Below are 24756 nucleotides of genomic sequence, written 5' to 3' on the forward strand. Positions count from 1 at the left end.
TGCTGCTGTAACAGCCAGCACTCTCCTGGTTCCTGGTGGTTTTAGTACCAGCCAATCTAGAATTCTCTTTTTCTCATCCAAGGGCTTTTATTGTGACACTATGCATTTCATTTGCGCCCACTTTGTACAAACAGCTACATCAGCTCTTCTTTGTTGTTTGTGTTACTTTTTTTAAGCTATCAGGTATGACAAAAAAATGCCTTCCTTCTGCTCATAATCACAATTTAGGCAACGCAGACACAAAATAAAGACGAGACCATGTGATGTGTGCAGCAATTAAGAGAAAAATGTCACCTCAAAGTGTTTCCATTGCCACTGATCACATAACTCAAAAACGCTGCTGGAAAAAGTGTCTGCTAAAAGACAGACTGCTTGACAGACAGGTCGTTTCTGAAAAGCTTTCAGTGAACACAGTTACCTCAGTGGAGGCAACAGACCTGTCTTTGTCACTGTAAAGTGACAACAGCAGAGATGATGGATAATGCTGGATTTATAGTCAACGCAAACACTAGTCAGCTATAAATCAGAGGGCTTCCCAGGACTCCTGCATGTTTATATGCGTGTGTTCATTAACACAAAACATGGACAGCGGTGAGCACAGGGTTTGAAGTGAAATCCCTCTCTTGGAGGTTTGGTACTCAACAGACTGTCAGCAACATGAAGGGGAAACACAAATCTCTAATCACCATTTGTGCTGTCTCTGTCGATGCTGTGACCACAAGGTGCACATCAGCTACGGTGAAGCCTACAGCATAACGTCAGAGCCCACACACAAGACCGTTACAGGTAAAGCAGAACCCCTTGATTGCAGAGGCATGAATCCAGTCATCGTATCGAGGTCGACCACTCATCTTAGTGACTGCTAGCAGTCTCTGTTCAACTTAATCCCACAAGGTGTTCAAGAGAGCCACATCAAACTCGGAAATCCTTTTCTTTATGAACTTGCTTGATGGGGTATAATCTAAAATATCAAGTATAAATCCCTTTAAATGAACAGACCCTTCCACATACTGTACGTCCACTTTCAGGGAAGTCCTTGAGCACAAAAGACATTAATCCATCTTCTCTCTGACGTCTTTACAACACCGCCTACTGTATAAGAGCTAAGCAGTTAAGAAAAATGTTTATTAGCAGTGTAGGGCCTGATAAAAGCAGTAAACTGGGTCAACAGCCAAAAGACATAGGATAGGACAGAGGAGCTACAGAATTAGAAGTTACAGCAACCATGAGCTCAGTGTGGGGTTATTAACACTGAGTGGGAGAACTCAGCAGACGATGCAATTAAATTTACCTTTACATGATCGCGGAAAATTAAACCCATTTGTGTGAGCAACTTTATTACAGACGTAACTCCACCGGCCTCAGAGAGAAGTTTTGAATGTAATGTTGTAAAAGTACTACCAGAGGCATTTGGATGTCGTGAGGAAGGTGCAGACTCAGCAGCACATTAAATCAATATCCCCAGAAACTAACAACTGTAAGCTTATTACAAGTCCAGATAAGTAAACCTACCTGAAAGCAGCCTTTCTAAGGCTAAGAGAAAAACAGCTCTGAATTCAGATAATTACCCAGCAGTTCGGTCTTTAATAAATATATAATAAAATAATCAGTCCTAAATATGATAAATATTCATGGTTAGAAATGTGCTGTGAGGCCGACATTCACGGGTCGAGATTTATATTAGCTGCATATCTGAGCGGTTGCTTAAAGATATACTGAATCCACTCCAAAAAAAAAAATTCTCAAACATCCCCTTTATCCTTATGTAGTCTGGAAAAGGTAATTATGTGCAAGATTTGTTATAGGAACGCTAATATAGACAATAAATAGCCCCAAATTCCATCCTAACAGGAAGCCACGTTGTGAATACAGTAAGTACTGTAACAATCATTTTTCATAAAGAGCTATATGTGGCAACACTGCATTATCTGATGATCAGCCCTGTGTCATGATGCATGATGACACATAATGAGATGAATCAGAAAATAATGATAATCAGAAAAAGTAAACGTAATAGACTTGAATAGGTACATGAAGAGAAGATTATGTGTCCTTTTTTTCCTAATTTGTGGCTGACAAATGCTTCCAGATTGTATCCAACACCTGCAATCAGACTCATTTCTGATTTCTGTTTTTGGTTTTGTGATGAGGCTCTTCATGCACTGCTGCTCGCGACGAACAAATGGGACCAAGATTTGACAAAGACAAATGAAAATACAAGACTCCGGCTGCAAAAGGAAAATCTGTCTAAACTGACTGTACAGTTGTCAGCTACCCTGAGGAGCAACAAGCCAGCTGTGGTTTCCGTGGCAACCGGCAGCTTGCTCTCAAAAGTGTCCGTCTATAAGGACTACGGTAGCTCAATTTGTCAAGTTATTCAATATTAGTCTAAAGAAGAGACAGCAGCCCCAACAACAAACTCAGTGAGAAGAAAGTTCAAGTAAAATGTTGCCACATTATTTCTACAGAAATGATCTTCATGGCCCTTCTTCCATTAAACTATTACTTATCCCACAGTTGCTGAGACCTAATGGGACTCTTCAAAGCTTCATTTTTTGCCCTAATATCTCCCAAGATGACCCTCTGGCTTTCATAAGTCACCTCCCATAATCCAGAATGCTTCTCCAGTCAGAAAAATGCACCTAAAGCTGGTTAAAGACTGTTTAATACAATATGCTGTGGGGCAAGAAAATGCTCCTTAAAGTCCTCAGTTGCTTCTTGTAATTTAGAGCCGAAGTCTGAAGGCAGAAGTGTTAAAACGGTCACACTTAGTCTCTCCTTATACTCAAAAAACAACTTAGAAAAGTGTAAAGAACTATCCTCCTTGAGGAGCCAGTTGTGCCCCCTTGTTTCATTTCTGTCTTGCCCCAAAGAGACGATTGCATGCCACTTCTGTGGGGAACCTTTTTTAACCCACAACACTGCACTACCCAACATATTAACTAATATAATAGAATACTACTTCACTCAGAGATTTATCCCAGTTGAGAGTGAGAAAAAACTATTCGGGCAGCAGGAGGTTTTGAAGGAAATGCACGTTTTTTTGTGCGTTATTGCGCACAGTTAATGTGTGGAAGCCGTACGCTTGGCAGGATTGTTATAAAACTTTACAAAAAAAAAAGCACATTCTTAGACATTACCTGCTTCCAGAGAAAGCTGTCCACCCCGTTTAACACCCAAGAAAGGGCCACATGGATGGCGGAAAGAATAACTCCAGTGATGACCGCAGCGCGCATCCTGACGGGCAGCAGAGTGTAGATGACATGGATGAAGAACACGGTCCACCAGATCCCCTCTGAGGCACTTCTGGGCTGTACAAGCAGTACTCCGATCACCTGGATCACCAGCACCACCAAGATGACCACATAGCACACCACCCACATGTGGTCCTGGTGGAAGCCGTTCCTGTTGCAGACCACCATGAGTACGAGTGTGAGGAAGATGGCCACGGAAAATATCACCACATACGTTACGCTCGGCCCCTGTGTCCCACCGGAGCAGTGAAAGCCCAGCATGACCGTGAAGACCAGCACGAGCACTGCCATGAGCATAGTCAGACTGCTCTGGTTGAGGCGGAAAAAGTAGCGCTGGTACAGCCGCTCCAACTTCTCCGACTGGAATTTTTTGGATTTGAAAATGTGCATGACGCTGGTGCAGCACGCCACTAAAGAAAAGTTTACTTCGGGCATGACCTCCTCCTCGTCGGTCCTCGCCTTGGCTCGCCGCTCTTCCAGACCCAGCTCCACAGACTTGGGTCTCACCTCGCCCTCAGAACGCTTCGTGGACGCGCGGTTGTTGTCTCGGCTCTCCTCGCCATGGTCCTGCCAAGCCGACCTGGACCTGAAGCTGACCCTGCTGACGGTGGTGGAGGCTCTCCCGGGCGGCCGGTGGTCCTGATCATCCTCCTCCCTCCACCGGCTGTTGGTCCGGGTGAGCTTCCTGCGCGGGGATCTGGTGGAGTATGGGCACCCGTTGGCCACAGACTCAGACTCTCCCCAAGCTGATCTGTGTTCGGTCCCTCCCCTCAGCCCGGGTGCACAGACTCCGGGTGGGCTGACACTGTTTGATCTGGACATGGTCGGGAATGGGAGGCAACGACAGAGCTGTGCCTAAAGAATCACACACACACACACACACACACACACACACACACACACACACACACACTAGGAAAAGTTGCGTTCCACTGCAAACTAAAGTCAGGGAACTATATAATCCAAAGGATGAAGCGCATTAAATTTGGCGCTGAATGTCCCATAGCTGGTCACGGTTGAAACAGCCTGCTTTAAGTCAGTATAGGCTGCTCTTTTAAAGGCAAATATTCATTATAAAATCCTTAAAAATGTAAATCACCCAAAGCAATATTCTGGCGTGGTGAAAAGCTGTGGGAATAAAAAAAAACAATTGAACATGCGCAAAAGTCACAGAGGAGCCAGGTTCGCCACAGGAGGAGGGAACATTAGATCCAGGTGGATTTGGCTCTACATCATTGGGCCCAATTAACTACCATCCATGTAGAGGTTGCACAAAAACCATTACACAACTCAAGATCGTCCCCAGAGATCATAGCGCAGCACCATCAATTACGCCGTGAATCCGTTAGATCTGCGGACGTGTTTCCTGTATTCTTGTCAGCGCTTCGTGGACAGAGAAGACGGAGGTGCACCGAATGAATAAAGCTCGATCCCATGTTGGCAGCTCGCTTTTGGTCGTGTCCGGTCTTCATGCACCTGAATTGACCAAACACTTGAGCCTGAGCGGCGGTGGGAGCATCACGTTTGGCCAAAAAGCATCATCACGATCCTCTCACACGCTGACACTAATCGGAGCAGAGAGAAGTCAGCCGCTCCTCCTCCACCTCTGGCAGCCACAAAACACAGCTTCTTGGTCCATGGTATACGCGTGTGTCGCCGCACGTTCAATCGTCAACCTCTACACCAAATCAATGTCCAACAGCTGTCCATCACTGCTCAAATCCCCGGAGAGCGACTCTTGATTTGATTTGCAGTCAGACTCTGCGTGCAGCGAATCCGCGGCCGTGCAGCGAATCCGCGGCCGTGCAGCGGCAGCATTCCGTGAAGTGTCCGAACCGGTGCAAACGTGCGCTCCAGCAGCCTCGGACTATCCGCTTGGTCTGTTTAGAGCGTGGCATCGTAACATATTTACCGCTGATTGCTACTTTAATGGTCATTCAACCAAGCTTCTCCGTCGCGCTGCCATTGGGAAAGAAAAAGGGTGAGTCACGCTCTGACGCGCTGTCATTGGACGGCGGGTCGGTCCATCCAAATCAGAGGCTGCGCGACTCCCGGGCGCTTTCGATGAATGGGCGGGTCTATGCTCACAGCTGGAGAGCTCAGCACCCCCCCCCCCCCCTCCCACACACACACACACACACACACACACACGCACACACACACACACACACACACACACACACACACACACACACACACACACACACACACGCACGCACGCACTCTGATGGGTGAATCTTCTCCCAGTGAGGGAATCAATTTCTTCACTGGTTTCCATTTGAAGCACTTTGGGTCCAAAAACAAAACCAAGAATTTCACATTCTCCTCTCTTAAAATAATGGCATGATCATTTCTGAACTGTTCTGCCAATAAAGCAGCTTCATATCTCCAGATATTTTTCTTGCAGTACAAACATTGCAAGATTCACTCATTTCAGTACATATTCTGTGGTTTGCATGTCTATTCTGCCATGTTTCATTTTGTGATTTGTGGCTTTAATTGTGAAACATTCTTCTATGCATTTTAAGTTTTGAAAACAAATGGATTTAGTCATAAGGGGTAATTGAAAAAGAAAAAGTGTAAACAATTAAGAAGACAACATAGCACTTTTAAATGGAGCTAAAAATATCATAAACAGGTCCATGTAGAAAGACATTTTTCACTTAGCCTATATAAGCTAATAATTTCAACAGATTTATATCTTATTTCGGAGAGTCGGCTTTGTTTTACTGTGCCTCTTACAAGCTGCATTATGTAGTGGGTCAGACTTAAATCTGATTCACTACATTTAAATTGTGTCTATAAAACTATCTCAAAATTGAAGACGTGAAGTTTTTGTCTGTTTCTAATACAGTTTTAAATTACATATATTTTGCTTTTGAAGTGTTGGTCAGACCAAAGAGAAAACTGTAGAGGTCATCTTTGATTCAGGACACTATCAATGAGATTTTCTTTTTGTAATTTTTTTTGATATTCCATCATTCCTTTTGTCCTTTTCTTTGTTACTGACAGGTATTTGTTTAAGCCGTGTGATTCAGTCCAGTGGGTCACTTCTTCCACCAAACACAGTCCTGGAGTCATTTACATCCGAGGTCAGGAACATTTGTTTTCATTCTAAGCAGACATTTTGTGCTAATGAATGTGAACTGAGAGCATGTGACAGGGAGCCTCATGTGTTCGATGTGACCAGATCACCTCCAGCTGAATTCCCTTTGACCTTTTTGGAGTTCTTCAAGGGTGAAACTCTGTTAACGGAGAGAACAGGTGAATCCATTCAGCACTGTCCTCCTCAAATAAAAATGGAACGCAGATAGAAATCAGATACAAAATCATCTTGATTCAAGTTGTGCAACTCATTTTCTCTGCTTGTCTTATGACTGCTTGTTTGCTGGCTCTCTTGTGGTCTTTGTCTTTGCTCTCTTACGCACACCTAACACAATTTGCTGATGCATAATCAGAGAAAATAAACTTTGTTATGGCCCACAACAGCATTTGACAAGTTTGTGCTTCTTCTGCTTCTTCTTAAGTTCTGTAAAATCCAAGCCGTACTGACTATGAACTTCAATTGTTGAATGAATTTTAAGGCAATGTACAGCATTGTGTTGTTAAGCTTTCCTATTAAATTACATTGACCTACGTCTTATCTACGAAGACTGATGGTATCCTCTATCCTGCTGATGCTCTTGGGCTGTTAGTGTGTCCGACATCACTAACTTTGAGCTGCCAATCGAGATGAGAGATCGAGGCCGTGACACACTGACATCAGAACTTTTTTTAAAATTGGCAAGACGACTGTTTTTGACAAGAATTTCTGCAAAATTGCAAAATTACAAAATTACAATTAAAAAGGAGTCTTTATCTTAGATTTAGAATGTGAATTCTGAATAAAATAAAATTTCACATAACGTAAACATTTATTTTTGGCCTGCGGACCCCCATCCAGCCACAAACTTGGAACCATTATCACCAAAACAATTTTTTTTTAAATGCTGTAAGTTTCAGATTTCACTTAAACTAAACTGAGAGGCCATAAAACATAGAAAATGGCCCTGTGACTAAAAATATATACAGTACTCAATAAGCAAATAGGGAGGAGTGTCCACATACTGTATTCAATATTTTACATACAAAATACAGTATATGACCACTTTATGAACAATAAAACATTTCCTTGAATGAAACGAACAGATCACACAGAATATAAAGTAGCTGAAGTTATTAAAGTGTTGCATATGGTAACAATAATACAAAAATATAATCACCATCAAAAAAAAAAATCACTCTGCAGTAACCTTTTCCTGGTGAAACTTTGAGTTAAATGGGCTTTCTTACCAGTAATGTAGCCTAAAGTAACATTTTTACACAGGCAGGCGATGCTACTGTACTTTTACTTGAGAATCTGACTGCTTCTTCCTCCGCTGCCACTGTTAAACCGGTTCAGGCCAGAAGTCACTAAATGTATCATAATTCAATTAAATACTGGAAACACTGATAACCTTCCTCACACATCTTGCTAGGAGCAGAGCCTTCTGAAAGCAAGCACAAATGACCATGGAAACTAAAATAACCATTTGATAGTGAAAAACAAGATTTTGTTTGGCCTTGTATTTATTACCTCAATTATTTGTTTGAATTCTACAATAAATTATTGTTTCAGTGCATTTACACAAGAAAGTAGAATGAGTGGTTCACATTTATTTACGGAAACATTTACACAAAACGCTGAAAATATTTGAATAAATCCTTTCAGTCTAATGTGGAATAGCTGCCTGTGTTTCCTGCTTTTATCTGATAATACAGATGTCACACGTCGTCTCTGAACTCTTCTGGTTGAGAAAGCCAAATATGGACATGAATTCCAATAAAAGGTAAATATTTTATTTGAGTAAAAATAAGCAAAACTATCATTTCTATAATGAGACCATTACGATAACTTAGAAACTACAGGCTTACATGAGGAATTTAGCACTGTGGGATACAATACAGCAGCTCTTGTGTGCAAAATGTGCATGTTGAGACTATGTTTCACAACTATTTAAACCACACACACACACACACACACACACACACACACACACGTGGGTGCTCTTCTGAAACACTAGTGTTCTCTGACATAGAACACTGCTGCCATCAGCTGAATGTGAAATGAACAATTCATCTATAGACATGCACACGTGTAACAATAGTTATTTGAAGGGTGATTTCACTCAAACTCCAAAGCAAGAGGCTTCTGATGATCTTCATCAGTGGATGAACTTTGGATTTACACTAATATTTATGTATTTTAAACCATTTATTTGTTAGTTCGTTCATTAATTTTTTTTGTCCATTTACGTTTAGACTATTATTCCAAATGTTGTATCCATTGTTAACTAAATCTGAACTGAAATGTAACCCATAATTTAAAGCTAAAACAAACCACAAACCAATTTCCCTTCAAGGAAAAATAATGCTTCTATCTATCTGATATAAATTTATAACAAATGAAATTTGAGCATGACAAATGGAAAAATTCAGTAAAATTAATTTGGCTTATTAAGCTCTTCTGACAGTTTCAGGCACTGAAAAGATCTTGAGATGACGCGTGTCAAAGAAGGAAAAGTCTGACTTGGTTTTATATTTGGAATAGTCAAAATTAAGGATATAGGAGAAGGAAGTTTATATTCGAAATAGGGTTAATAAATCCAAGATTACATACGTGTTATAGTAGCTGCAAAGAAGAAGTACCAGCACACACCATGGCAACAATGACTATCTCATCATACCACAGCAGCCATGCAGCCATCACAGAACAGCTGATGGAGGACTGCAGCCTGCTTCCAGACCTCTGAATCACTGCTTGTTCAACAATTCAGAGAGGAGTAATCATAATGAATAAATGAGGTTAAATGAAATGGCACTTATGATAATCAGGTTACACTGTTTCAGTCAGATGCTCTGACCAGAGCATCCCATCAAAGACCAGTTCTGTTTGCAGTCTGTTACAAAACTCCCATCTGAGGCAGCAGAGAAGCAGCTTATGCAAGAGAAAACATTCCCAGCAGCCCACGGAAATGTTTTTTACTTGAGTTGGCGATGCATTATTGGCACATAAACCATTCAATTCTCTCTGATGCCATCAGCCATATCAGATATTCACAGCGTGTGTGTGATGTCGCGGCTGTCTTTGGTGAAGAGGCAAAACAATTCACGACGGGTGGATGTTGTGATACTGTGTCATGAAGAAGTGACACCGCAGTGAGGAAGCCCTCACCCACAGCAGCCTGAAAAAAAACCCATCAGAGACGAACACAGGAGGAAGATTCAGCCTACAGCCTTCTCTCTTTCATAAAAAGGAGAAAATGGAGAGGGCTGCAGCGATGTGTGACTCATCCTGGTAGAGAGCAACCTTTAAAGATACTCCCGGGATTACACACACACACACACACACACACACACATATATATATATATATATACACACATACATATATATATATACATACACACACACACACACACATATATATATACATACATGTATACACACACATATATATATACATACTGTACATGTATACACACATACACACACACACACATACACTCATATATATATACATACATGTATACACACATACACATATATATATACATACATGTATACACACACACACATATATATATAAATATATATTTATTTAGTGGCGTGCTACACACATGCACATATGTACACACACACACACACACACACATATATATATGTGTACATGTATACACACGTACACATATGCAAATGTGTGTATATATATATATACACACACACACACACACACACACACACAACTGCCTACCTATATCTTCGTACAAATAAATCAAATCAAATAATATTTTAATGTAGCCTATACAAACAATTAAAAATCCAAATAATTGAAAACAAACAATATCTTGATGTAGTTTTGGAATTGAAGTGCATATGATTGCATGTCATATTTATCACTTAATCAGGCTGATAATGACAGTCTTGTATGTTGTCAGCTGTTCAGTTCTTCGGCTGCTCTCACTGAGCCTGCCCAGTATTTACAGTCTGAGAAAGCACATCCTGATCTGCTGCATACATCCAATCCATTTTCATGTCAGTATGAACATGGACTTTGAGAGGCCTACTTTGGAGATGGTTTGTATTTTATAAATTGTACAACAACGTTCCCACCTACAGATCGCAGCAGTGAATGAGTCACTGGTACATTAAGGTGCACACACAGAAACCAGCCTTTCCCCCCCTGAATCATCAGAAAAGCTTTCAACCTCACAGGGAGCATCAATCTTACATTCGTGTGTCAGCGCATGCCAGTTATGTGAAAACAAAAATAGTGACTATGTTTCCCATATTATAGGTTTATTGTAAATATATAGTCATTGTTCATACCTGTACAAAGTCTGCTGGCCCCATGCAAAACATTTGTATCAAAACTCTTCCCAGTAGAACCAGTTCTGGAGTAACACATACCATGCTTCTATTTCTTCTTCTGAGGCTACACACAGATCATCATTCCAGGCATCCACATCCACTCTTTCATGCAGTTTTTAAACGAGCTACTCTCGTGCTCCTGCAAGACATTTCCAAGTATCCCAAAGTCATGCTTCGACCATTTATGGTGGGGCGGAGGGCACGAAGGCTAGATTTGACGTGACAGCCACTTGTTGCTCACCTTGTTGGAATAAGAAGAGTGTTAGGTTTATGAACATGACAGCAAGCAGGACCTAAGCAAGAGAAATTGTTTTGTGTGTGTGACTGTGATATTGACTTTGCTTAAAAGACACAAGGTAATGGATGTTGGCATCTGCAATCACATTTTAAAGAACATATGAAGCCACTGGGAATGAAAAAATGTTAAAGGGTCAGTCCCAATGTACAGAAAACCTAGTTACCTCTACAGTAGAAACAACAATATACACATTAGCCAAGATATACTTGTTTCTGAGATCTCTGCCTCCACACCAGTGATGGGAATTTGTTTGTGGTGCTGTAGACATTACAAATCCAGAGCAGTGGCTCCAAAACTGTTGTGGTGGGATCACCGGAGCATTTTTCACAGGAATTGTAAAACAAAGGTATAACTTATTACGTTATCAATTTCTGCATCGCATGATGGGTGAGTTTTTCTTTTCTTTTCATCTAAGAGGAAGTGTGAAACAACCAATCCAGAGTAATTGGGATTCTAGACAGAGACACTTGTCTAACTTTCTGAGGACCGCAACTAAATTCACCATTAATGTACTGGGATGGAGGTACAAATCTAAGAGATGGGATTGGGTATCCCAAATCTGGTAAAATACCAGAGAAAGGATTCATTTGGGTGAACAGCCCATTTAAAAACTAACGACAGCTGAAAATCTTGTTTTTGCTGACCTCCATGCTGCTGCAGTGATGTAGCCATGTACTCAGGAGGGCAGTGTTGTAGCAAGCATTACTTCTAACCACAAGAGTCCAATAAAAGGATGCTTTTCAGCCTGGTGTTAAGATACTGCAGCGGCAGCTACGCCAAACAAAATATCGAACATTCAGGATTACAACTCCAGAGCGTGACAGAAGTAGCATTGTTTAAAAATCACAGAAAACACATTTCCACAATGTGCCATGTCACTCATAGGAATAGCATTTAATCTTCCATACCGCCATATAAATAAACCATGACCAACAACTTTACGTACCAAAGTACAGTGATTTCACTGTATTTCAAAATAAAAGTTAAACATCCAACATGTATTCCGGCTACAATGCAGTTCTGTTGTTTGTTACATATCAAAGCTTATTTCACCTGAAAACACTGTTGCTACTACATGTTGTGCTATCTGTTCTTTGCTAGAATGTCCTGCAACTTATGTCATGATGTCTTAAATGTACTATTGTAATACGTGGTTTTTAACATCCCATTTGAAGGACACGCTGACTCCTTTAATTCATCATTGAAGGGGTGACGAATGGCAGCTTTGTAAAGCAGGAATGAAAGCGTGCATGTTTTCATCTAGATGGTTAACAAAGTTTCACTTTAAAGGATAAAAAATACTTATTCAGTCGATCAAAGAAAGAAAATTCAATCACAGTGAGAGAAAAGAGATGTTTGCTGACTTGGATGGGTGTGTGAAAGAAAAATATGACTTGTGTCGCCATGTTTATTAATGTATAAACCTGATGATCAAAGAATGAGGAAATCAAAAGACACAGCTCACAATCATCACTGGGAAAGACGGGAAACTTAAAGCTCTAAAGGTGTAAACATGAAGTCAAACCACTGAGGAAGCAGCTGAGGGAGACGTCACAACTACAGTCGACTCAACACCGAATGAGCAGCAGCTGAAAAGGATAGAAAACCAAGCATGCGAGCGTGGAATGAAAAAGGTTTATTCAACTAATGTAGGAATGTATTCAAACTTTTGAATAAAAGTAATGAACAAAAAAAGTACAAATCTGGACCACGGTTTGTACCAACAAACACACTGTAGATGCAAAAACCTACAGACGAATACTCTCAGTGCTAGACTTCACATTATTCTTTCTACATCGCAGTAAAGCCAACCTGCTTCTTAAAAGAGACAAAAAGATGAGTCGAGGGGAGGTGAGAGATCTATTCTATTCTTTTCTATAGTGTCATTTAAAAGGACGTTATCAATTCTATCATTCACTTCAAGCTCTGCTGTGTCGGAGCTCTGCTCATCGCTCAGACAGCAGCTCAACTGTATCCGGGGCAAAATATAGTTTCTTTACAGCTGCGAGCTCTCTGACTAAACAAAAGTAAATAAGTTCATAAATAAAAAAACAACAACAACAACAACAAAAAAGACCGGTTCCTTCATGATGTGTGAGCGTCTCTACAACCTACACATGGACAGTAGAAAATAAAAGTTGCTTGATAATTGGATCGTCTGCCAGCTCAGTTCTGGTATTCTGAAAACTGGGTTTCAATAAGCAAACGTGAATTTTGTTCCTTGTTTGTTGGATGTTTTTGGTTATTTTTCCCTCGTTTGAATGTTTTCTCGATGCTGCCCGGCTCACTCCACTTTGCTGTAGTCCTCTATATGGCCCAGCACCTTCTTCCTCTGTCGTATCATGTGGAAGTAAAGCTGGGGGAAGACTGAGGGGGAGGCAGAAGATGATCAGGATATAAAGTATAAACACAATTTACTATGATCTGACTAGTAAACAGAGAATTCAACATATACATTTTCTACAATGTATAAAAAAAAAAAGGTGAACATTGTCATCTTTGTAAAGGCAAAATTATTTGCAGGGCTTGTAATTGGAATAGATTGAATATGTATTTTCTAATAAAATGGCTGCTGGGTGTGTAATTAAAAAAAATAAATTAGAAACACTCTCTAAGCAATCGCTACAATATTTGCGGGAGCTTGCAGTTTTGCAAAATTCACTGGATTTTTCTGCAAAAAACTTTGTCAATTGAAGCTCTGCTGAAAGTATTATGACAAATCCCAAACAAAACTTGCGTTATTAACAAAAATAATTTCTCATTTACAATTAGCTCCCTCTCCTCTCACCGTCAAAACAAACTGCGAGCTAGAAAACCGGAAAAAACAAAAGTGACGGGGTTTGTGGGGAATGTGGTTTTATCATAGGAATAAAAAATATTTTACTTGTTGTAGAATGCACTTTGCTTTTGTGCATATAGACCTGTGTGTGAAACTAAATGAATTAAACAGCATTTAAAGCTCTTATTTTGACAGCAGATTTGGCCTTTGTTTTCTATTTTACAGTTGCAGATCTGTCTGTTTTGTAAAGCTGCGTTACTTTTATGAATTTTTTTGTAACTTTGAGCCAATTGTTCTCTTCGTAAAATATTTCTGATGTGCAGCATACATATTATCATTGGAAGTCATTATATATTACTATTTATCAGGTAGTTCTTAAAATAAAAAATATTTGTTTTCCCTTGACTTGCAATTTCTGCAAATGCCTGCAATTTCACTGCAAAAGAAATCATGTAAAACTCTCCAAATTACAGCAAACGTTTTGACAAAAGTTGCCACAAATTCACAAAACACAAAAATCCTGGAACGACTGATAGTTTCTTGTAATTATAAGATACAAAATTAAGTCAAAATTGCAAATTAGGGAAGTTCTAATAGCAAAACAAATGTGTGAATATTTCATTTCTATGGTAAATGCAATTACAAAGGCACTTCTGTATATTTCTGGCATAAAGCAAATTCTCATCAAAAGCCCAACATCATTTATCGTCTCTTCAAACAGTTAGGAAAAACGAAAAATGTGCTTGTTGACTTACGGGGAATGTAGGAGATCATGACGAGGATGAGGAAGGTGTAGTAGTCGAAAGAGAAGTTGTACTTGTTGGGGAGGGTGACGGAGTACAGGCCCGTCATCTGTACGTACGGCAGCGCTGCATAGATAGTCAGCAGTTCCCCGGTCACTCCCATGGGATACAGCATGATGAAAAAGGTGTACCTGCAGCGAGGAGGTCAGAGAAAGAGAAGGAGGGGTGAGGGGGGTGGGGTGGGGGGGGCTCCTGGTTAGTCATTGTTTCAGCAACAGGAGGTGGAGTGGTGGGCAGCATCACTATAAACAATAAACAGGAATACATGCATGACATAGAATTGGCTTTATACTGTTTACATCACACACACACACACACACACACACACACACACACACACACACACACACACACACACACACACACACACACACGCACACACACACACCTACAGAGGAAATGGAAACAAAAGTTTAAAAAAAGGCCCTGCAGAAAAAAAACATGTAGATTCTTATTGTGGACACAGAACTGGATTTTCTGTTTGTTTGATCATTTATTTATAATAACCAGTCAGCGTTTGATCTAATAAAGAGGAATTTACAGAGCGGGACCGCGGTAGCATTTCATTGTAGAATGAATGACAGACTGAGTCACACATCTGTTGTAGGATTTCAATGAATTGATGTAAACAACAACTAAAACCAAATACCTTTCAAAAAAAGTAATTATTAAAGATATTAAGTACTTTTAAAGAATAAAAGAAGACATGTGTAATTACTTTTTAGTCCTGTAAGAAGCAAAGCTGTGAAAATACAATATATTTTATACTGTATGCAGTCTGCATCATGTATCTTGAATTTCTAACACTCATCAGTTCTTTCCTGTAATACATGTCAAGAATTGAAAAAAGAAAACAGAAAATTTGCAGGGCTTTAGATGAAGTCTTTTAACTTCCTGTAGAGTTTGACCAATAGTTCCACAAACGGTGGAGGAACACCCGAAGGCATCGTTATTGGCTGGAGGGCCTTTAAACATGAATGTTGTCACCGAGTCGTCGGAGGTTCACCGCTGCTCGGCCTGACGATCCGTTTCAAATTAAAAGCTCATCTGGATGAAAGGAGAGAAGCCCGGACGTTGTTGCTCCTTGCAACTTTGTCCAGCTTCTCCTGAGAGATCCTGAGATGCTCCGCCATCTTACTCTGCCATGACCAAAGGTTACAGCTACCACTTCCCCAGGCCTAATTAAATGAAAAGTCTTCATTTCAAATTTTAAAGCTGGTTGTGTTTCATACGATTGGACCTCGTCTTGTTTAATATTTAACTGAATATATAACAGAAATGTAGAAAATGCTCTTATTTGAGTGTCTGGAACCAGTGAATGTGTTGTATTTATAGTTGAAAAAAAAATACTTTTACAATTAAATAAGACTTTTTCTCAATCAACTAATCAATTCTTTATTTCTCAACCACAGAACACAAACACCTACAAAAATAAGAGCTTCATTCAACAAAGCAAACCAAACACATCATGGACATCCGTGATTAATGCTGTACGATATCTGGACTATAAGTTTGCCAAATGAAATACAATGCAGAGCTAAATAAAATGTAGTTGGATCAAAAGAATAATCATAAACAACTACTTTTTAAATTGTTTTATTGTTTTGCAAGAAAAAAAATGCCAAACAGTTGCTGGATCCAACTTCTCAGATGTGATGATTTTACTGATTATTTCTAAGATATATACATTTAATATCTCCGTTGGTCTGTCAAAACAAGTTACTTGAAGATGTTACCTTTGGCTCAAGAAAATTGTGATAGACTAACAGCTTAATATTAGGACAGATTAATAAATCATTTAAATAATCAGTTTCAGCACAAATAAAAACATCAGACCAAAGAAGTTTGTATGACTTGCAACCTAACCAAACATTGGACATTTTCCTAACTACAGAAATCTGTCAGGACTTTTGATTCGTGTTTTTCAGCTGGTAAATTTAAAGGTATTTAAAGGTTGAATTTCCTACCTCGCCCACTTGATGAGGTACGGCAGGTGATTGAGCAGACTGAAGGTGTAGAAAGAGTAGCGGATGATCTCTGTGACGGTCCAGGCGGTGACAAACAGCAGCACACTGTCCTCACTCTGGACCTGCAGGAACACACACACACACACACACACACACACACACACACACACACACACACACACACACACACACACACACACACACACACACACACACACACACACACACAGGACGGTGGGCGGAGGGCGGAGGAGGAGCCGTGTGGGCGTCATGCTGTGGTAGTAACTCTGCTGAAGGCTAATCTGGACGTCTCATCACAGAACCATGCAGTTTGTTTCAGGTACTCAGAGATCAGGCCACACTGCAGGTTGATGGACTCTGTCCTCAGATATTAGGTTAAAACCAATGCAAATACTAATGTTAACAAGAAAAGCACACTACGTGTCACTGACTCACGATCTAAGTAAACTTTTGACTGGCATTCACGTTGAAGAGAAAGAGAACGGCTCGAGGAAAAATGTCAGTACAGTATCTTACAAGAGACACCAGAAGTCACATACATATTATTTGTAATATTAAGCAGATTCATTCCTGCAACCCTACAGCAAGACCATCTACAGTTACTTACACATTTACTGCTCTCCAATCTACAAACAGGGCAAACAGTACATCAGCTCATCACTTTTGAACAGGGAGGCATGGAGCTGTTGACATTTAACATGTATGTAGGTGTGTGGTAAATAGAAAGAGTGTCATTATACCTCCCTGACGCTGTGTGTGACGGCCCAGGTGAGGAAGACCCGGGACATGACCTGGAATCCAGTCAGGACCACAGAGGACGGTACGATTCCTGGGACAGGAGCATTAAGTCACTTAATGTTCTCCAACTTGTAAAACATGAGTATCTGAGAGCCATTTAAAGATGTCAACTTAGGCTCTGGTACATTTTCATTTTAAAATATTTGTTTTTATTATTTCCTGAATTAGAGAAATGAAAAATATGAATAAAGTAAATAATAAACTTAATTCATGTGAGCACAACACCTCCAGTTTTGCTCAGAACGTTTGTGAACTTCCTTGTTTTCATGGGGGCAGAGCTTGAGGGAATACATATCGGTTTGGGAACAGAATCTAACACAAGACCAGCTTCATTAAACACTCACTAAGTGCAAAACACCTTCACTTCTTTAGACAGAATGTTGAAAGAAACGTTCTTCTACCTGCAGCAAACTGCACCAGTAAAGGGGGGACAGGACATGAACTTCTGTCCGTCGACCTGTGGAGGCTCGTGGTCTGCAGTGTTTTCACATTATATTTTAGGAACCCCAGTGGAGGGCGATTTCTAAAACAGTTGCAGGTACCAGATACCATCCATGGACAAAGGAAAAAAAAAAAAAAAAAAAAAGTTGCGTTGATCCGGTACTGTCAGTGGAGAAAGGACTTTCCATGTTACAGCACTATTTACATTGTTATAATCAAAGTTTAGGTATTGGAACTGGTATGGAGGAGCATCCCAAGTAATTACTAATGTTGGGCACACATTTACATTCCCTGTCTAATCATGCTGCATTAAATGTTAGATTGAATGTAATCTTAAAAAGTAAACACAGCAGACCCGATGTTGACAATAAATGGTTTGGTGAGAGACCACATGAGCTCTCAGACAGATCCACACCAAGAGGCCAGTCACAGATGAAGATGCAGTGTCTTCCACTGGCCAGTAGAGGGGAACCTTGAGCTCTGAGTGTGTGTGTGTGTGTGTGTGTGTGTGTGTGTGTGTGTGTGTGTGTGTGTGTGTGTGTGTGTGTGTGTGTGTGTGTGTGTCTCCTCTGAGTGGACTGCAGCTGCAGGGTGCCTGTTTACAGGGAAAGGTCAACTTCAAACCCCACATAATGAGGAGAATGGACTGTTCACTGTGTGGAGAGCCGGGTTTCTCCTCGTTACATTAACGCCACGCGAGCCGGCAGCTTCTCGGCCTTCTCTCTTGGCAAACACTTCAAATATGAAAGGCGGTGTTTGTCTGTACACATTTATATCTGTGACACAGCTACACATGCAATGGTACGAGTCATAATTACAGCGTTACAGCTCCAAAGCATATTTTAAGATACCACCTGGTGCTTTTTGACTTGTCACAATGAGTTAAGACAGCTGTAATTTAAACGAAAAATTAACTTAGATATTTGGCATTAGCATTACTCTGGTAATACTCTACTCTTCAAACACACCAAGTGGCAACTAGAAAGCTTTGATTCTGTATAAATTAGTTAAACTGATTGTGAAAATTTGACTCGACGTGCAAGAATTGATCAATTATAATAAATCCTGTAAACTGGGAGAATGAACTGGACTGGACAAGACAATACAAATCTATTAATTGAAAAGACCTCACTTATGGCTATATATCAAATGATTGTTTATGTGATCTTCATCTTAACATGTCTGGTACCAAATAGCAAACTGGATGATTTAGTTGCATTTATACACCGATCAGCATGAAAACCACTGACAGGTGAAGCATTAAATAAGATACAACATCAATAAATCCTCCTTTTAGAAGGATTCCAGTTGTTATTCCATCTCAATGTGAGGTGTCCATTTATTTGAATGGTACCGTAGACTGCAATTTGTGGTGCTGCTGAGCTGTCCTGCTACACCGAGAGGTGTTCCTAATATTTTGCCAACCAAATTAATTTAAAGAAGAGGGTCAAAATATTAGGAACACCTGTCAGTATAACCGGCTGCTGTTTAACAGCACCACAAAGTTGTCTCCATTATGACAATAAAAATAAATCAACACCTCTCAATCAGATGTAATAACAACTGAACATTATAATCCTCATGAAGGGAGGATTTATTGATGTATTGCTGCTGTAATGTATTCAACGCTTTACCTGTCAATGGTTTTAATGTTCTGGCTGATTTAGTGCTGCATGTCATTAAAAGTAATTAACATATAGAACCTACTGTATGTACATATGACTAATGATTTCATTTCTCCAGCTGCAATTTAATTAAACTGATAGATGAAAATATATTTCCACATGTCACAATAATAACTGTTTGTCCACAGTTTGTCCTTTAAAATCTTGCCCATATGTCTACTTTACCTTTAATTAGTTATAACAGCAGGTCAGACAGCCTAACTTACATTTGTGACTTGTCAACTGAAGTGAAGGTACCCTGGATCTAAATTGTGAATAGTCATAAAGAACGCTGTGACAATTCTACCTGTGATAAGAGATGCAGTCACTCAGTGATCAATGGTAAAATGGATTCTGATTCTCTCCCTAAAGTTGTCTGTAATTTCATGGTGACAGAAAGCAGTGGAGATGAGAGTGGAGATGAGGGTGGAGATGAAGATGGAGATGAAGATGGAGATGAGGGTGGAGATGAGAGATGAGGGTGGAGGCTGATGAGGAACTCACCTGCAGCACAGTGCAAGATCTGTGAAAGGAAAAGAGAACAGGAAATTACTCTCAGCTCATTTTAACTTGACCCAACATACAGTCTTGTAGGGTTTTAGACTTGCTGTTTATAGTTTCATTTTTTTCAGACATACCCACAAAATATTCCGCATTTGGATTAATTAACTTATTGTCATGGATTTCCATTATTATTCTATAGACGAAGCTAAAATTATTGTTTTAATATGCAAAAGTTGTATGCGTCACTAAACTGATATTTAAAAATGATTGAACCTGTTAGCATTGTCTGAGGAACAGCTGAGTTCAGTCAGTGCACATTTGTTATTTGCTAAAAGGAAGACGTTAAAATTAGAACGTGACCGATCTATCAGCTGGACGATTTTATTGCTCGATATTCCCCTATCACAGATATATCAGTATCGTCATATTTGTAGGGCGATATCCGTCAATATCAAAACAATTTTTTTCAGAACATGATGTAGAAAAAGATGCCTGGGGTGACTTAGAAATTGTTCTATTTGTGTGTATTTATAGTTAAAAAAAACACATTTTAGAGAGCACTGCAAAAAATGTGTGTCTATTTATACTGAATATACAGAAGATAGCCAAAGATATACAAAATTTGTCCTCCCTAATATCGGCATCGGCCCCAAAGATCCTTTATCGGTCGGGCTCCAGTTAAAATTTAATCGCTGAACTCCAGCGTGTCTGGACAGGATCATTTTAACACCTCTTGGTGATTAGCCTCTGGATACACGTGTGTTTTAATGTGTGTGGGTATCAGCATGCTTAACATTTGAGGGAGCAAAACGATTCTCTTTCACTCCGTTTTAAAAACTCCCTTCTGAAAAACGTTCATTAATCTGAGGTTCGACCATACTATGTATTTCCTAAAAAGTCACAGTAAAATATGAAGGTTTGTTTGGCTCTGTCCCTTTAACACAGTACAGTGAGGCATGTTACGTAATCTGGCAGATATGTTATAGAGGACATGCCAAACCCTGGACAGATAACAGAATCCAACACTTGGACAACGCCTATAAACTTGATGTGTGTGGGGTTTTTTTCAGCTTCGAACAATGAAATTAAACTAATTGTTGCATCCTTAATATCTACAGTCAGAAATTGGATACTGTGTGCTGATATGAGCAATAATACTTGTTTGAAATAATGCTTATATATAGTATACAGTATGCTATACAGCATATTTAGTTTGGTCAACATTGCCCTGCCCTTAGTGCTTATCTCACCTCCAGAATAGCTCCAGTCTGGAAGAACTTCAGAGGCTTCTCTATGGAGTAGTACAGACCATGGTAGCTTCCTCTGGCCAGGTAAGCTCGGACCAGACCCACAGCAATCACCAGCCACCTGGAGGGCAGGTATGAAGTTCAAATTACAGCACACTCACACTTGCAAACGGAAAACAAAACAGACACGATCTTACCACGGAAACAGAAACTTGTGTGCGGTTTCCGTGGAAGGAAGTTCAATGTCACAGATGAATCCAGCCCGTGTTTCAATGCTGAATCACTGACGATAGCGGGAGCTTCTCTCGGGCAACATTAATACTGAGCTTTAAGAGAGTTATGATCCATCAATAACCAGAAAAAAAAGCTGCATTTACTCCCATGTTTTAATAAGAGACCCTCGTGTACTAAAAGGCTAAAATAACACTTGATATTCACTTTTTTACATAACATTTCTAGAAAAATCCCCTCTAATTTTCTCATTTAAAAGCTGCAATCAAAATATTTTGGAGTTGAAGACAAAGCCAATCGTAAAGGTACATAAAAATCAACAATACATTTTTGACACGAGTAAATGTCACTTAAACTGCAATCATTTCAAGTAAAGATTTAGAAAATCAATCCAAACATGTGTTTAGAAAACTGAAGTTCAGGTATACAGTAAAATGTGGCCTTTAAAACAATTGCTACGATAATTATCAACTGCAAGGCAACTTATTTTTGCAACATATACACAAATTCAGATGTTTCATAGCCCCATACTGGTCAAATACATTGACCATGGGGATATATTGTCAACCACTTTAGTTAAACATTGTTTCCCTCATCAAGTTTGGAAATCATATGACACAAACAAATATTTCTAATTCTTTTATTTGATCAAAATGTTGATGGTTCATATTAACCTGATTGACTTTTTTTTTTTTTTTTTTTATGGATGCAGATTTGTTACCTGATGAATATTTGAACAGATACAATTTAAAAAGAAAATAAGTGTTAAAATGTCATGTTCCCCATAAAGGTCAAAGGTCAGCTGGAGGTGCAAGGTTCATACAGGAAAACATGCTGCTGGATTGTTGCTTCAGGATACCTGAGCAGGTTGGACGTTTCAGCTCACACTCTGGTTTCACACAAATGTACAACAGAGATAAATATCAACATCAGGCGCAGTCGGGCAGAAAGTGAGCAGGCCTGCTTCGCGGCTCCTGTGGATACATGCGCGTATGACACCCGAACTTGTGCTCGGTACAAAGCGAGCACTGTACAGCCTATCAATACTGAGCAGGCTAAATGTGCCCTAACTGGTTGCAACAGCGAACAAACAACACCCACCATTCAATTGTGCAACAGTCTGAAAATCAGAGCAAAAAAAACACACACACAGAGATTTCTTACTTCACTGTACCAGATAACTGCTTGTCTGAGGTTATAAAGTAATACATATCCGGCTATGATAATTCAAACAGAAAAATGCAAAGCAAAAAAAATGAACCAGAAACCTTTTACCAGATATTTGCTTCAAAACAGGGATTTTCTTCCCCCATAATTTCACTGGTTCACTGAAACAACCAGTTCTCTAAACTTAACTCTATCCTAAATCGTCCAAGTCCATTTTCAAAACAAGTTATGCATTAACTGTTATAATTATTACCAGCTTAGAGAGATATTCAATTCAAACACCCGATGTGAGCAACTGGAGACAAATTTTAAGATTTTTTTTCATTTATTTAATCTAGAGGTTAAATACTATTTCACCTATTCTATTGTCCGCATTGTTGCTGATTAGTTTTATTTTGAAGGACAAAGTGATTCATCCACAAACTTTTGTGAATTTTTGGTTTAAATTACATTTTACATCAAAGTCCGACAAAGCATGCTGTAAAGATTTGTTTTTCTTCATGCTATAACCTAACTATACATCTTCAAATGGTCTTATTTAAACCTGTGTGTACGTACATACAACCCAATGTTATTGCTCTGCAAAAAAAACAACAACACATGGTGATGCAAAATGTAAACCCGCGCGTTGCCCTGCATTAATAAACCATCTGTCCATGTATGTCTGTATTGTTTGCAGTGGCGACCCTTCAGTTCAGGTGCACACCAGGTGGCTGTCTGCTGCTCCTCTCGTGTTCATCTGTGTGAGCTGACAGCTGTCGGGAGGCTAATTCAAAGTTATATCACCCCACGTTTCCCGTAATAACTACACATTATAAACATTATTATTATTATTATCATCACATTATTGTGATATTACAACGGGGAGATCTTGCTCCCAATATTCAGCCTGGTATTGCTCAACAACGCGCACGCGCACACACACGCTCCTCCTCAGCAGCATTAGCACGAGGAAACACGCTACCTACCCCGCTGTCATAACAACGTTGTAAATGACCAGGTAGGCCGTGGCCAGAGCACCGGGGCCCTTCTTTTTCTTCGCGGCCACGTCCCCGTGGGTCGCCTTGCTGGTCCCCGCTGCGGCTGCCGACATGACTGCAACCCTCAACGGTCTTTGGTCCTGAACGACGGCGCCTGTCAGGTTCACCGACTCGGGAAACGGACAGGGTGCCACACCAGGAAGTGTCGCCTTGGAACGAGAGCATTCACTCCTTCCTACTTCCGCTTCGCTTTGAGACGTCTCTCTTTCAAATATCACCGTCAACGTTATATATGGCCTTATTTCAGTGGACGATGTTATGGAGACATTTAGGTTATTTATTTAGACGATTTAGATTTGATTGAATTCGATTCGTCGCGTCTCCTCTCCTGCTGTCTGCCTATTTCTACTGCAGGATTTATCTTGAGCTGAGACGGAAATCTTTGTCAGTTCATCTGATTGCGCGAGACGCTCTCTGAGAAGCGCGCCCCCTTGTGGAAGGATCCCAAATCTGTGTTTGTATTTCATCATCGAATACAAAATCTGTGGAAAAGGTTGTGCTATGATAATTATTCATATTTGTTTATATTTATGTAAAAAATATCAGAAAATTGTTTCCTTTAATGACCATTGTACAAAAGAACATTTTGAAAAATGACCAACATCAGTCCATAAAGCCCAAGCAATGACAGTGCCAACACTAAATCTTTTGCTTTGTGGCCCCTCAGGAGGTTCATCGAGACGTGACTACATAAATGGTATAACAGGGTTTGTACAACAGGGTAAGAACAGTCACCTGCCACCAGACTCCCGGGGGTCCGTACTGTCAGCCAAAATAAAAAGAACCAAATGGTTGCTCCTGCAGTTTTACCTATAATGTTGTGTTGTTTACATTGTCAGACATCCCTCTTCTCCCTCTTCTCCCCACCAGACATCACTCTTCTCCCCACCAGACATCACTCTTCTCCCTCTTCTCCCCACCAGACATCACTCTTCTCCCTCTTCTCCCCACCAGACATCCCTCTTCTCCCCACTAGACATCCCTCTTCATCCCTCTTCTCCCTCTTCTCCCTCTTCTCCCTCTTCTCCCCACCAGACATCCCTCTTCATCCCTCTTCTCCCTCTTCTCCCTCTTCTCCCTCTTCTCCCTCTTC

General features: G+C 40.1%; 2 protein-coding genes across 5 annotated transcripts in view; both read right to left on the reverse strand.

The window, feature by feature from the left end:
• Positions 1-5237, reverse strand: part of adcy5 (adenylate cyclase 5) — a 93296-nt gene extending 88059 nt beyond the window's left edge. For all 4 annotated transcript variants that reach the window (XM_069154987.1, XM_069154985.1, XM_069154986.1 and 1 more), the window contains exon 1: positions 3141-5237. In XM_069154987.1, coding sequence (XP_069011088.1) covers positions 3141-4076 — 936 coding nt within the window. In that variant the 5' untranslated portion in view covers positions 4077-5237. The remainder of the gene's footprint in view (positions 1-3140) is intronic.
• Positions 5238-12622: 7385 nt separating this feature from the next.
• hacd2 (3-hydroxyacyl-CoA dehydratase 2) lies at positions 12623-23796 on the reverse strand. Its single transcript, XM_069155013.1, has 7 exons — positions 23592-23796; positions 21229-21346; positions 19979-19997; positions 17312-17400; positions 16551-16672; positions 14536-14714; positions 12623-13368 (listed from the first exon to the last, which is right to left on the reverse strand). Exons 1-7 carry the CDS (start codon positions 23714-23716, stop codon positions 13286-13288), a joined length of 735 nt encoding a protein of 244 aa, XP_069011114.1. The 5' UTR covers positions 23717-23796; the 3' UTR covers positions 12623-13285.
• Between the last annotated feature and the right edge of the window lie 960 nt (positions 23797-24756).

This window comes from Embiotoca jacksoni, unplaced genomic scaffold (genome assembly GCF_022577435.1).
Source record: "Embiotoca jacksoni isolate LCO1_2020_lvr unplaced genomic scaffold, fEmbJac1.0.p SCAF_2, whole genome shotgun sequence".
In the NCBI taxonomy this organism is placed as follows: Eukaryota; Metazoa; Chordata; class Actinopteri; family Embiotocidae; genus Embiotoca; species Embiotoca jacksoni.

Bases quoted from the DNA above. Each gene is read 5' to 3' on its own strand.
- hacd2 (XM_069155013.1), bottom strand. From the start codon at position 23,716: ATGTCGGCAGCCGCAGCGGGGACCAGCAAGGCGACCCACGGGGACGTG. The intron at 16,673-17,311 runs GTATAATGACAC...GTGTTCCTGCAG, and splicing joins TCACACACAGCGTCAGGGAG to GTCCAGAGTGAGGACAGTGT. The intron at 14,715-16,550 runs GTAGGAAATTCA...TCCTCGCTGCAG, and splicing joins TACCTCATCAAGTGGGCGAG to GTACACCTTTTTCATCATGC.